Below are 13,750 nucleotides of genomic sequence, written 5' to 3'. Positions count from 1 at the left end.
CTGTCTCCGTCGTGCAGTAATTCCCTAACTGTCCTCTCCTGTCTCCAACATGCAGTAATTCCCTAACTGTCCTCTCCTGTCTCCGCCATGCAGTAATTCCCTAACTGTCCTCTCCTGTCTCCGCCATGCAGTAATTCCCTAACTGTCCTCTCCTGTCTCCGCCGTGCAGTAATTCCCTAACTGTCCTCTCCTGTCTCCGCCGTGCAGTAATTCCCTAACTGTCCTCTGTTTTCTCCGCCGTGCAGTAATTCCCTAACTGTCCTCTCCTGTCTCCGTCGTGCAGTAATTCCATAACTGTCCTCTCCTGTCTCCGCCGTGCAGTAATTCCCTAACTGTCCTCTCCTGTCTCCAACATGCAGTAATTCCCTAACTGTCCTCTCCTGTCTCCGCCATGCAGTAATTCCCTAACTGTCCTCTCCTGTCTCCGCCATGCAGTAATTCCCTAACTGTCCTCTCCTGTCTCCGCCGTGCAGTAATTCCCTAGCTGTCCTCTCCTGTCTCTGATATGCAGTAATTCCCTAACTGTCCTCTCCTGTCTTCGACATGCAGTAATTCCCTAACTGTCCTCTCCTGTCTTCGACATGCAGTAATTCCCTAACTGTCCCCTCCTCTCTGCAGCATTCAGTATTTCCCTAACTGTCCTCTCCTCTCTGCATCCTGAGAATGCCAGATATCTGAGGGAACTTCTTACCTGGTGTCTCTGTGTCCCGGCGTCTTGAGCTGGGGAGAAAATAGGCATGGTGAGACCAAGACCATGAGGCACACACAGCATTCGTTACGACACGTTCCGTCTGCAGCCATGAGTGAATGGCGGGGCTGCATACACAGCTCCCTGCTCACCCATTGGCTGGCTGCAATAAGGACCGCCTGCTTCTGTCTAACCACAACACACTGAACTTTGTCCCGTAAGCTTTATTGATAAAAATAACTGTTGGCAGGCTGTGTGCAGCCTGAGATTGCCTGCTATGGGGGGCGAGGGGGGGGGGGGTTACTCACCTATAATAAAGCAGTAAATACAAAGGCTGGGACCCTCCTTAAATTACTTAAAAGGCCTCATTGTTGTCTGCACTACATGCTGTTGCCGCCGTTATACATTGAGTTTATTGTGTTCAGCTGTTTTGTAATATATGTGTCATTTTGTGGGTTAGAACCTTTCAAAGGTGATGGCTGGCCAGCAATGCTGCTACAAAACCACACAACACTCGAAGCTGCAGGCAGCTGAACCTCGGGAAGGCGGGATTCGATCAGAAATGCGTCTGGGGGAATGCCCCTGCTCCATGACATTTACCCAGCTGCCTACAGGGCAATTCCGATTCAGACGGGAGCTTGGGGTGCCCATGATGCCCCCGCCCCCCCCCCAAACACGATCAGGCAGTGCACAAGATGCCCCAGTCACACGCTTGGCAGGGGTCCTTATCCTCAAGTGGCTCATCTGTCTCTCGTTTGCTGTCTCTCCGGGACATGACACTGCCCGTTCTGGAATGAGACATGTCAAAATCCGACGTTTTTCAAAACTCCCGCTGCAGGGATTTTTTTGACAGGAATTTCCTAAAAGAGTGATATTGTGTTTTTTTAACCTGCACACGATTTTCAGTCAAAGGAAATCGGACGACATGCTCCATGAATAGAGATACGCCCGCAGGCTGATGCTGCTGGTGGATTTAATGAGTAATAATCTCATAATTCATGTAACAGAACAGAACGTTTCCAAGTGTTACATCAACTGATTTACAATTAAACAACTGGCAAAATGAGCCACTAAATTGCCATGTTCGCAATCAACTTTAAGGTGGTGCTTCACCCCAGGAACTCCTATTATACACCCCCCAACACACCAGACATTTTGCTGGATCATCCCATCTTTGTTGTTACACCTCTGATACGACTTAAAACTTGGCTAATCCCGCCACCCGCCGCAGCTCTAGCACCTTATACTGACAGACTGTATTTCAGCATGTCGCGCCGCCTGCCCCCAGGGGAAATCTAGCATTACAGTTTCAACCCCCACAAGTGTTAGGGGGTTCAGGTGTTAAGGCTAGGGTGAGGTTAAGGACAGGGGCTCACCGGCATTGGTGTTAAGGTTAGAGTGGAGTTAGGGACAGGGGCTCACTGGCATTGGTGTTAAGGTTAGAGTTGGGTTAGGGACAGGGGCTCACCGGCATTGGTGTTAAGGTTAGAGTGGGGTTAGGGACAGGGGCTCACTGGCATTGGTGTTAAGGTTAGAGTTGGGTTAGGGACAGGGGCTCACCGGCATTGGTGTTAAGGTTAGAGTGAGGTTAAGGACAGGGGCTCACCGGCATTGGTGTTAAGGTTAGAGTGGAGTTAGGGACAGGGGCTCACCGGCATTGGTGTTAAGGTTAGAGTTGGGTTAGGGACAGGGGCTCACCGGCATTGGTGTTAGGGTTAGGGTGAGGTTAGGGACAGGGGCTCACCGGAATTGGTGTTAAGGTTAGAGTGAGGTTAAGGACAGGGGCTCACCGGCATTGGTGTTAGGGTTAGGGTGAGGTTAGGGACAGGGGCTCATTAACCCTCTGGAGTTGGCGATCCCGCTGGCAGGATATGACAGAAATTTCGCCAAACTATTTAAATAACTCTGTGAGTTTTTGTCATATACACATTTAAAAAACACCCTCAGAAACCTTGGACGGTCTAATTTTCATACATATATAGGTAGAAACTAAATATTGTTTTACAGCTTCGTGATACGAATAGAAAGAACAAGAGTGACTGACTTAAGCGTCTGCGTCTCGAAGCAGCTCTGATCGCCTTCCCACTTGCAAATCGCGCTATTCGCATGATAATAACATGATAATCCGACAGTTAGTATTGGGTAAAGAAATATGTGAATATGCCCATTGTGATTGAAATAAAAAAGAGCACATATCTGGGTAGTGTTTACACTGATCGGCTACAATATAGCACACGGATACGTCTCTGCCGCTGAAGCTTTGCGCCAGTGTTGCCACTTTCAGCAGCGAAGCTCATACCTGTGTTCATAGCTCAGTGGGCTAAGCCTGTGTGCCTGTAATCAGACGATTGCCGGTTCAAACGCAGCGTATTTAGAACGTGAATAGCGATCTTCAGCTGAGAGCGGTCCTACATGCTCCCGATGCAAGTAAAACAAAAAAAGGTGACACGATTTGCTTTTTTGCCTATTTAACCTAATTTTAAAAACTTTAATACTTCCGACAATGGAAGTTTTAAAAATAAGACAGATTATGGATTTAGTCAGTGTTATTTTTTTCATGGTTCTACATAATGATTTCAGCGAGATATAAACTGAAATACACAAGAAAGACACGCGGTCCACGATGCCCTCGTCCCCAGAGCGTTAATAATAGTGAATTATTTTTTTTCCGTCAATTCTGCATAGGCACTGCATCATATTTATATGGTCACAGTTTTTCATTTTTCATTCCATCTACCAATAAACTGTGAAAAGGATTTTATTGTTGTTACTTCTCTTGCGTTTCAAACTGCCTTTCCAAAGTGATGGGTGTGGGGTGCAGTGACATTCCAGACTGATGGACCATTGACAGTATGCAAACTACTACATATCTCATCAATATTCATTGTGCAGACCACTGACTTTGAGAAAAAGAGTGTCACTCCAAAGTTCTAACACTTTAGTAATCAAACCACATAAAATTTCAGAATGTCTCTTTCACCTATGTGTAGCCAACCCCTGTGTCTATAAGCTTCAGAGCTCAAAAGTCTTGGCTAGAAATGTCTATAATGTGATTTTTTACAATTTCTCAGCATGTCTGAAAATAGGTTTTTGAAAAGCATATGTTTAAAGTTGATTTTAACAAAAAATAGAATAATAACATTCTAAGTGGTCTCAGATTATTGGTGCTGAGTTTGTGCTGAATAAAAGCAAATGTATCACTTTGGGATAAATGTTTTTTAGATAGGTGAAATATTTTAAAATGTCAAGGCATGTCAGACTACCCCGAAAGTGGCTGAGAGGCCTCAGACTCCCAAGGGTTAACATTGGTGTTAGGGTTAGGGTGTGGTTAAGGATAGGGGTTCTCCGGTATTGGTGTTAGGGTTAAGGTGGGGTTAAGGGCAGGGGTTCTCTGGTATTGGTGTTAGGGTTAGGGTGGGGTTAGGGACAGGGGTGCTCTGATATTGGGGTTAGGGTTAGGGCTAGGTTTAGGGTGGGGTTAAGGACAGGGGTTCTCCGGTATTGGTGTTAGGGTTAAGGTGGGGTTAAGGGCAGGGGTTCTCCGGTATTGGTGGTAGGGTTAGGGTGGGGTGAGGGACAGGGATTCTCTGGCATTGGTGTTAGGGGTAGGGTGGGGTTAAGGGCAGGGGTTCTCCGGTATTGGTGTTAGGGTTAAGGTGGGGTTAAGGGCAGGGGTTCTCCGGTATTGGTGGTAGGGTTAGGGTGGGGTTTGAGTCAGGGGTTCTCTGGCATTGGTGTTAGGGGTAGGGTGGGGCTAGGGACAGGGGCTCACCAGTGTTAGCATTCCCGCACGTCTCCAGCCTCCCCAGGCACTCTTTGTGAGCGCCGACCCCACACTTGGCACACCGGTAGCCCTGGTTGAAGATGCCCCTGGAAACAGAGATGGTGGCATTTAAGAGATTAACTCTGCATGTTAATCAGCCGCAGAGCCGGTGTGTGTGGCTGGAAGAGGGGGGGCTCTGATAACCAGCTATGCCCCCCAGACCACCTGAACATTTACACCCTGCACAGAGTCCATCGGCCAAATGACTTTGGAGCAGTTTGCTCCAGGCTCCGCTGAGGTCTGACAGTGGCACCGCCGCCCCACACAGACACTAACCATCAAACAGTGACATCCCCACAGCACGAGCCAATCAGCAGCGGCTCACCTCAGCAGCATCCTGCAGGAGCCACAGTAGGTGATCCTGTCAAAGGTGTGCATTCTGAACTCGTGCAGGTTGCTGTTCCCATTCTCAGGATGGATGTTGGATCTGCACGGGCGGGACAGAGACAATCTCACCAACAGGTAACACAGAATGACACAGAACACAGAAAAATAACATGTGATTTACACAAGGAAGCTGATTGCATTTCACACTGGACAAATGTCCCTTCTCAGCATCAATATCCATTTTGAAATCATTTTTGAAATGATTTTGTGTTAAATTATAGCACTACGCCTGAAGATACCAAAACTGTTTTAACATCGCTTTCTCACAACCAGTCAATAAATCCAGCTAAAGCTGTTTATTTTCAATATTGCTTTCATTTGCCTCGCAGTAAAATATCACATGACTGATCTCCCCCTGTTTGAGAATGTGTACGTACCTAGTGTACCTAGCCCATCTGTGACAAAACAAGCATATATATCTGATCATTGATAAACCCTGTGTCAGTGTAAAGATGCCACATCTATGAGTCAATACAGAATTTGAAGCCAACACTGACCCCGAAGCTGAATCTACTCTGAAGCCCCTAACCCTAACACCAACACCAGTGAACCCCTGTGTCTACTCACCACCCTCCATTGTCATCTACAGCTTGTACCACACTGGTCAATCCTTCAGTCCTTTTCACGAGAAAACCTTCCACTTTGCATGAAGCTGCTTCTGAAGCAGACACTGAATCTGAATCCAACAGAGACTCTGAAGCTCACTCAGCTTCTGAAGGAGAACCTGACACTGAAGCCATCAGTCTCTAAAGCTGAAACAGACTCTGAAGCCAGCAGTCTCTGAAGGCACCACAGCCACTGAAACTGACACAGACTTTGAAGCCACGCAGACTCTGAAGTTGAAACGCCGCAGTTTCTGAAGCAGACCCTGAGTCTGAAGCTGACAGAGACTCTGAAGCTGACACAGCTTCTGAAGCAGGCCAGGATTCTGAAGCTGACACCCCTGAAGAAACAGCCTCTGAAGCTGCCACAGACTCTGTAGCCAAGAGCCAACACAGATTCAGAGGCCACCGCAGACTTGATGCCGGGAGCACAGACTCTGAAGTCAGCACAGACTCTGAAGCCACCCAACTCTGAAGCGAAACACCCTCTGAAGCTGACACAGACATCTGCAGGGCCACACCACAGTCATGTTGATTAGCTTCTCGTGGACTAATTTTTGCTAAAGTTGGAGGTGTTAATGGCTTAGCAACTGGGCAGAATCACTACTGGCTTTGTTGCAGACTGCAGACAATGTCTGTATTCTGCCCTAAGGGGCCCTAACCATGCCTTGTTCCCCCCATGCCAGACAGACAGGCACCGTCCCCACCCTGCCCTGAAACAGACACTCACATGGCCATGCTGAACTGCTCCAGCCACTTCTTCTTCATCTCTTTGGTCTTGAAGAAGAACTCGAAACCATTCTGCCCATGCAGGTGGGTGAGGTAGAATCCGTACGACCACTGTGGGTGAGGGGGGAGCATGAGACACCAGAAGAGACGGTATCAGTGAAGGGCTGCAACTATGCTGAAGTACAAGTCACATCAAATGAAAACGTGGGTGCAGGCTGTGCAGCTTCACAGGGGATCTCCCTGCAAGTAACTGAGTTAATGGGAACCCAGTGAGCCCTGTGTGTGTGTGTCTGTGTCTGTGTGTGTGCATTTGCATCTGTGTGTATGTGTGTGCATGTGTGTCTGTGTGTACGTGCATGTGTGAGCATGTGAGACAGCCCTCAGAGGACATCGGCAGAAATCACGCTAATTTAATTAAGACACAAATTCAATCTCCGCCTCATTTCCATAACTTATGTAACAGACAGGTAATAACTTTATGGCAAATTGCTGCCAAGCAGGTCATTCAGGGAAGCAGAGGATGTTTGTCTGTGATGATCTCTGTGAAATCCATGGGAAGGATTCGGGAACATGCCACCGAACGGATGCTAGTGCTCTTCCCGGGATTTGGCGGGCGCTGGGCGGGGGCGTCAGGATTAACTCACTCACACACTGGGGACACTGTGGATGGCTGCTGAAATATTTCATGGTATGATATCTGTGCCTGATTTTGCACCATGATATTTCCATCACTTGCCTAACATCCTCAGTGGGGCCTGTCAGCCGGCAGGCATTTTTATTCACTCTGTTAGCAGAAAAATGTCCTGTGTTGCTAAATACTCTTATAAGCATCTTAGAGGCATATTACACGCGTCAAAGGAGGTTGTTTATGGTGACAGAGAATCATCATCATCTTCTTCGTCATCGTCATCATTACCACCATCGTCGTCACACAGACCTTTTTGTTCTCTTTATCCATCGCTGGGTTGCTAATTTTGAAACTGTGGAGGTCGATCACCTCCTTCATCTCGTAGTTGTCCCCTCGCCGTTTGCAGACAATCACGGCCATGTCAAAGAGGAAGATGTGTCTGTAGCGGGGAGATGGGCCCGGGTGAGCCAGGCTCAGTTCTACGGTCAGGATTGAGGTCGCGGGAAGGCGGGTTCACCTGTCCTGCTTGGCCCGCTTGTCCACGGACAGCACGCGCACCTCCCCATCGCCTTTGGGTCGCCCGTAGTTCCGGAGGGACTGATTCTGTAGGACAGAGAGACATGTAACATTTAGAGTATATGCATAACACTCCACTAGTGGTACATTAACCTTAAATCAACATTCCTATGTATCCTAAAGTTTTCACTCTGCATCTGTCAGTCTAACATGGATATTAGCTATGAACAACAGTCTCTCCTTCTGAACTAGCACCTTTCTGATTTGCGGTCCTGCATGAATGTCAATGTTGCACATGATTCCAGCAGCACAAAAACCCATGAGACGATGCTCTGTTCTAGAGAGAGTTGCAATGATGACACTCACATAGACCCAGACTCACCAGGTTCTCCATGGATCTCTGATATCCATGGTGCTCGAAGAGCCACTGATAATGGTCTATCTGGGTGACTCACCAGGTTCTCCATGGATCTCTGATAGCCACCGTGCTCACAGAGCCACTGTTAATGGTCTATCTGGGTGACTCACCAGGTTCTCGATGGATCTCTGATACTGGTCAATCTCCCGCAGGGTCTCATTGTCTCTCTTCACTTCGTTGACATACTGAGCCAGGTCCTGCGTCACAAGCAGCAGAACATCAGTTACTCCAAAACCAGGTGGTCCAGTCCTAACCAGGCGGCCCAGTCCTAACCAGGCGGCCCAGTCCTAACCAGGCGACCCAGTCCTAGCCAGGCGGCCCAGTCCTAACCAGGCTGCCCTGTCCTAACCAGACAGTGCTGTCCTAACCAGGCTGCCCTGTCCTAACCAGACAGCTGTAACCTGACCAATACGATACACCATCCTAACCAGACAGCTCTACCCTGACCAATACCATACACCATTGTACACACAGCAGCATATGTAATCCGGCAGAGCCTCAGCAATTTTGTTTTCCCACAAGCTCTAACCCTACAGAGATCACCAGCTTCTGAGGAGGATTGTTCTCAAATGTCACGTGTTCTGCATCCTGCATGCATATATTACACAGATTTCCAGTAACAGGGTGATCAAACAAATCCATCAATAATAATCTAGGCCCAGAGAGTGACGTTTCAGGAAAACAGAGAAATCCTGCACAGCAGAGCGAGGAGAGAAACAACAGAGAAGAACTAACTGCATTAGCGGCAAATTCCCTGATCAGTGTTAAGTGGATCATTTAAGCAAATGAAATCATCGCAGCCTTCGGAGCCATTTGCAATTTTCTTCTTCAAGTGATTCACTTCAATTATGGCAACATCACCTGTCAAAGTATATTAACAAGTGTCTTAATCAAGGCCTGAAGTCCCACATCAGACACTACTGAATTTCCATGCCGGCTGTTTTTATGGATATAAATAATTCTAATAAACTTTATTAGAATAGCAGCACCATGGAAAGCATACTGGTACGTGCTAAAAACACACCAATGTATTCTAGAGCGGAGACACAGTCAGAGGTCAGGGACACTTTCCACATCCCTGCATTGCTAACATGTAGGTAATGTGTTCTAGATGCACCCTGAGTACTGTGCTGGTCCAGCTTCTGGAAGGATCTATAGTGAAATCCATACTAATAAACGTAGCTTCAAATAGTGTCATAAAGGAGAGGGAACTCTCATCTCTCACAGCGATGAGTCCAGCAGAGAATTTAGCTCTATGAATGACATTTATAAAAGATCCAGGCTGCTTGTAAAGGAGGATGAGGAGCGATTTGTCTCCAGATGGACAGCGTGCCTTCACACTGATGGCGTGCAGGGGCCTCAGCCAGCCCATTCACGGAGCCCACAGCCACCCACTCACCTTCATGGCATCTAGGGCGGTGCGGAGATTCCCCTTCTCCGTGGGGTCATGCGTGTGTTTAACCAGCTCCTGGAACAGAAGGATAATGAGTGTGAGTCCTAGCACACTAGCGCACAAGGGCACCCCCCCTACCGCTCATTCCCCCACAGCTCACCATGTGACGCTATTTTAACCACCCATACAGCCACACACCGCCCCCCCCAATCTTGAGGCACAAGCCGAACCCCCCACTGGGTGGCATGTTAGAATCCAGACCAGAAGGTTGTTAGTTCAAAACCCAAGGTCAGCAGAATGATGTCATCATTGGGCCCTTCAGCAAGGCCCTTAACCCCAGCTGCTCCAGGGACTGTCTGACTCTGACTCTGCTCTCTGATCCTCTAATGTATGTTATGCTAAGTAAGTAAATGTAAAAAGCAGTTAGGACTCGACCTCGGTCCCCATGAGGCCTGTGGGGTCAGAGGGGTTTTGGTCGGGGTGTCTAACCTGCTTCTCTCACAGGAGGGCACTCGTGGTTTGGGTCAGGACCTACCCATAACACCCATACGTGCTATAACACCCATACGTGCCATAACACCCATACGTGCCATAACACCCATACGTGCCATAACACCCATACGTGCTATAAAAATGCATCTCCCCCAAACACACACAGCAAGTCGTTTTGAACTGAGTACAGTCACCGCATGAAATACATTGAAATGCAAAAGGTTCTGGGCTGTTCTTTGGAAAACGAGAGGCCTGGAAAAGATGGGTAAGGGCTCCCCCTGGTGGTGACTGCATGAGTGAGCTCTTTCTACACTCAGCGGCAAAGTCACCTGATACATACACAAGCTCAGTCATTTATTTGGGTTATTGGAAAACAAACACAACTTACAAGCATACGATCATTAACAGATGCATGTGATCAATGAGTGTGCTGAAGCAGTGAACAGTTCCACACTGACATCAAAAACTGCATGTTTTCAGCTGGGAAACCCGTGACCTGTTAACAAGGGGTGTTACAGCTCTACAGCTGACCCCAGGGCTGACTTCACAGCTCACGGCTGTACGTTAGAAAGGGCTGGAAGCGTTGACCTTACCTGCAGAAGCAGGTGATATTTTAATACTCTCTGCATGGGCACCACCAGCAGATCCCTTAACGTAAACTTCCCACTGTTGGCTCTTTTCGAACACTCCTGAAACAAACCAGGTAAATATCTTATATCTCCAAACATACACCAGTAACCATTATGTATGTTATCCGTGCAGATCACATGGTATCATTGGTCAAACCTACACGTTTCAGGGAATATAAGCAGATGTCTAGTAAGCTGCAATAATTAACTTCGACCACTAGAGGGGGGCATTTGACCATCATTTAAACACTTAATGGCTTTAATACGAACAATTGTTAACCACCTTACCTCAAGTTTCAATCTGACATCCTCCCTGTCTTTGCTGATATTATCTAAAGTCGCAATGGCCGGTTCTACATGACTGCAGTACTTTCCGTATATAAGAAGCCTGGAATACAATACGAGACAGTAATTATTCACATTTACATCAAAGATGAACAATAATCAGTCCTTAAAGCCGGGAGTTCTTAACCTCTCTTTGTAGGCCACAAAGATCTGATACAAGTTTTGGGCATTCTTGTTGACAACGGAGTCCTGCACTTCAACCATTAGACATTTGTGAACTTTGACCAGGTCCTAAAAGGGAAGAAAAATCGAGGTCAGATACTAGTATCGTAAAAGAGGAAGAAGAAGCAAAGACAGCAGGAGTCAGACTAGACTGGGCCCTACAGGGTCAGAAGCCATGGCTGTCTGCTTGGCTCTTTATCCATCCATCCATCCATCCATCCATCCATCCAACAGTTTATTCTAGTCAGTGTCACAGGCTAATTCATTCACCCATTCATTATGTTCATCATTTTTACCTGAAACATGGAACTTCTCAGAATGTTTGGTGCTATTTTTGGTGAGAACTACATACAAACATGCACATGTACACGCATGTCAGAAAATGCACATGGCCCACGCTGATGCTTACTGGGATGTTGACAAACACTTTTTCTACTTCCCCCGTGGACAGGAACTTCCTGAGAGGTGTCATGAAGAACTGTGGAAGCACATGAAGATGTTTGGATTGGTTGTTTCCCCAATCGGGTGGCGAGGTGCTCCTGCCCCACTTGCTGATTCAGAGTTTCCGGAAAATATCTCTCTAACACTGAAAGCCAAATAGCTAAAAATAAACAAACCAACTTGCAGAAATGGAGAATAACAGCAGAAGCATGAAGGACAGTACCCATGGAGATCAGTGACTCAGAAATCAGCTGTGAAAAACAACGGGCACAGGGCTGAGAGGGTGACTGGGGGTGGCGGGCCATGTTTGCGGTGTTTAGAGGCTCATCTGTGGTGCTCAGAAGCCGTGTGCATTTGAGCGACGACCTTATGACCTTATGCCGCCCCCAGAGGTGCAGAGACAGGACAGACAGGGCAGGGGGCCCTGAGGGAGGCTGATTACATTGTACATTGCAAAGTCAAATCTGCTTTATTTGAGTATTCTGTTTTTCACAGAAGTGAAGATACATGTCTTGTGTTTATTAAATTCCCTTGGTTGATATTATTAATTTACAGTTCACAGTAAAATAAAGGTAATACAATTTAACCATTCCAGGGGGGTGTGTGAGTTTTTTGCATAGGGCCCCCAGAGTCCCTAGAATCTTCTCTGGCTGTCCCTCCACTGTCCTTCGGCTGTTCCCACCTTCTCTATGGACTCCAGGGTCTCTGTGTACTTCTCCTCTGTCTGTTTGATCTCGGTAAGGCAGCAGCCTCGGATGTCAGTCTCAGCCTGTTTCTGTAATCACAGGAGAATCGGGATAGGATTGGCCAAAGGCAGACAGCATGAGGAGGAAATCATCCAATCAAGGTCAGCCGGACATAGCTCCACCCTGTGGGTGGAGGAAACCTGAGGCAAAAGGACATCCAAAATCCTTCAAAGCTGTCACCCTCCATCAATGGAACAGATTACTATCCGATGAATATTTCATGCATAATTTTATTTTCCCCCAGCATCCCGATTGGTATTTCTGCCTCATCCGTGAGAATGTGAAATTCATTTGACCGATATCAGTAATCACAACTAAACAGCTGTCCAGATCCGAAGACTAGAGACGGCTACCTGGATGGGTACCATGTGTAAAGAAAGTGTGTAAAGAAAGTGTGTAAAGAAAGCGTGTCATCATACCGGTGGGGGGACTGCCTCAGCCTTCATCAGGTCCTCGTAGACTTCCCCACCTTCGTCATCGTCATACACGTAGTCATACAGGTCCTCCTCATCCTCGACTCCATTCTCACTGTGATATGTGGGGGGAGGGGCCAAAGATCACATGACAGCGCTAGCTGGCTATACCTATGAGGTCTGAGACATCACACAAGGGGAGCATATCCATCAATTAGGGTTCAAAAAGTCCCTGTAACGTAGGTAGTGCTGGTCATACTCTATCAAATCCTCCAGGTGACTGTAGATGTCGTCGTCATCCATGCTGTCCTCGGTAGGGAACGGTCTGTCGATGTAAAATGTGCAGCTTTACGGAACATCATCGTGGGTCAGGATCTTAATCAAGTCCAAGTTTACATGAGATTTATTATACAGACACGTACCTTATTCCCATTTGTTGTGCAATCGCCGTATGTGACAATCTCGACAGGGTGTCCATGACCTGTGCAAAAAAAGCATGACTATTCAAAATAAAAGGGGAAATTCACCTGAGAGATGAAGGCTTTTAAACAGTGTGTGTAACTGAAAGACGCCCCAATTATTCAGGCCTGATTGGCATGATGGTCACTTAGAGAACATTAAAAGCTCTTATCAGAATTCATGTCCACTTAGTTATCTGACTCTTAGATCAAGAGAAAACTGGATGAGCGATTAATATGATTAAATCCATATTCAATTTGACTGACAGTATGGACAGCAGTTAATGAACACTGTGCGTTCACTGTGGTGAACAATGATTCAAAAAAGGCTTCTAGAAAAGGCCAGGTGATGAGCTGCTTAGGGGGGATGTGGATGATGGCTGGGTGAGTATCCTCAGCAGTCTGACCACAGCCTGCTCATTCAGGTCACAGACAGGAGTCCCAGAAGGAGTGGCTTCTCCACCGCAACAGCCGTGACTGAGCGATGTTCAGTTTAAAGGGGCAGTTCACCCAAAACTGAAATAAGATGCGTTATAAAGGGACTATAGTGCTATCTATCCATCTAGGTTGTTCATCTGGGAGTTGCCTAGTTTTGGAGTTAGATTCAACAGCAAAAAGACAGGAGCAGAAGTACCCCTGCTCAGTGATACAATTGGTGTGTGGAGTTTGGTAGAAGAAAATGCTTCATACATTAAACCGTTCATTAAAGGTCTGTGGATTTTCTTCAATAACCGGGTCATTTTTCAAATGTATTTTTCTGCTGCTTTAATCACCACAGAAAGGATGCAATTCACTCCCATTATATTGCAGAGAAGCCCGACATTTCTACGCCAGATATCTCCAATGTCATGCCCAGATCCGTCCGATCCTCGTGTGTGCC

The 13,750-nt window shown here is 47.1% G+C and overlaps 1 protein-coding gene across 2 annotated transcripts in view; it reads right to left on the bottom strand.

The window, feature by feature from the left end:
- Positions 1–13,750, bottom strand: part of LOC111840798 (guanine nucleotide exchange factor VAV3) — a 51,283-nt gene that overhangs the window by 11,586 nt on the left and 25,947 nt on the right. For both annotated transcript variants that reach the window (XM_072714071.1, XM_072714079.1), the window contains exons 3-18: positions 12,835–12,893; positions 12,672–12,737; positions 12,419–12,527; positions 11,936–12,028; positions 11,222–11,290; positions 10,778–10,881; positions 10,594–10,693; positions 10,270–10,365; positions 9,191–9,259; positions 7,902–7,988; positions 7,375–7,460; positions 7,167–7,296; positions 6,231–6,340; positions 4,837–4,938; positions 4,461–4,558; positions 692–720 (exon numbers count right to left, since the gene is read on the bottom strand). In XM_072714071.1, coding sequence (XP_072570172.1) covers positions 692–720; positions 4,461–4,558; positions 4,837–4,938; positions 6,231–6,340; positions 7,167–7,296; positions 7,375–7,460; positions 7,902–7,988; positions 9,191–9,259; positions 10,270–10,365; positions 10,594–10,693; positions 10,778–10,881; positions 11,222–11,290; positions 11,936–12,028; positions 12,419–12,527; positions 12,672–12,737; positions 12,835–12,893 — 1,407 coding nt within the window. The remainder of the gene's footprint in view (positions 1–691; positions 721–4,460; positions 4,559–4,836; positions 4,939–6,230; positions 6,341–7,166; positions 7,297–7,374; positions 7,461–7,901; positions 7,989–9,190; positions 9,260–10,269; positions 10,366–10,593; positions 10,694–10,777; positions 10,882–11,221; positions 11,291–11,935; positions 12,029–12,418; positions 12,528–12,671; positions 12,738–12,834; positions 12,894–13,750) is intronic.

The sequence above is a fragment of the Paramormyrops kingsleyae genome, chromosome 1 (genome assembly GCF_048594095.1).
Source record: "Paramormyrops kingsleyae isolate MSU_618 chromosome 1, PKINGS_0.4, whole genome shotgun sequence".
In the NCBI taxonomy this organism is placed as follows: domain Eukaryota; kingdom Metazoa; phylum Chordata; class Actinopteri; order Osteoglossiformes; family Mormyridae; genus Paramormyrops; species Paramormyrops kingsleyae.
This window is presented reverse-complemented; position numbering and strand designations above follow the sequence as displayed.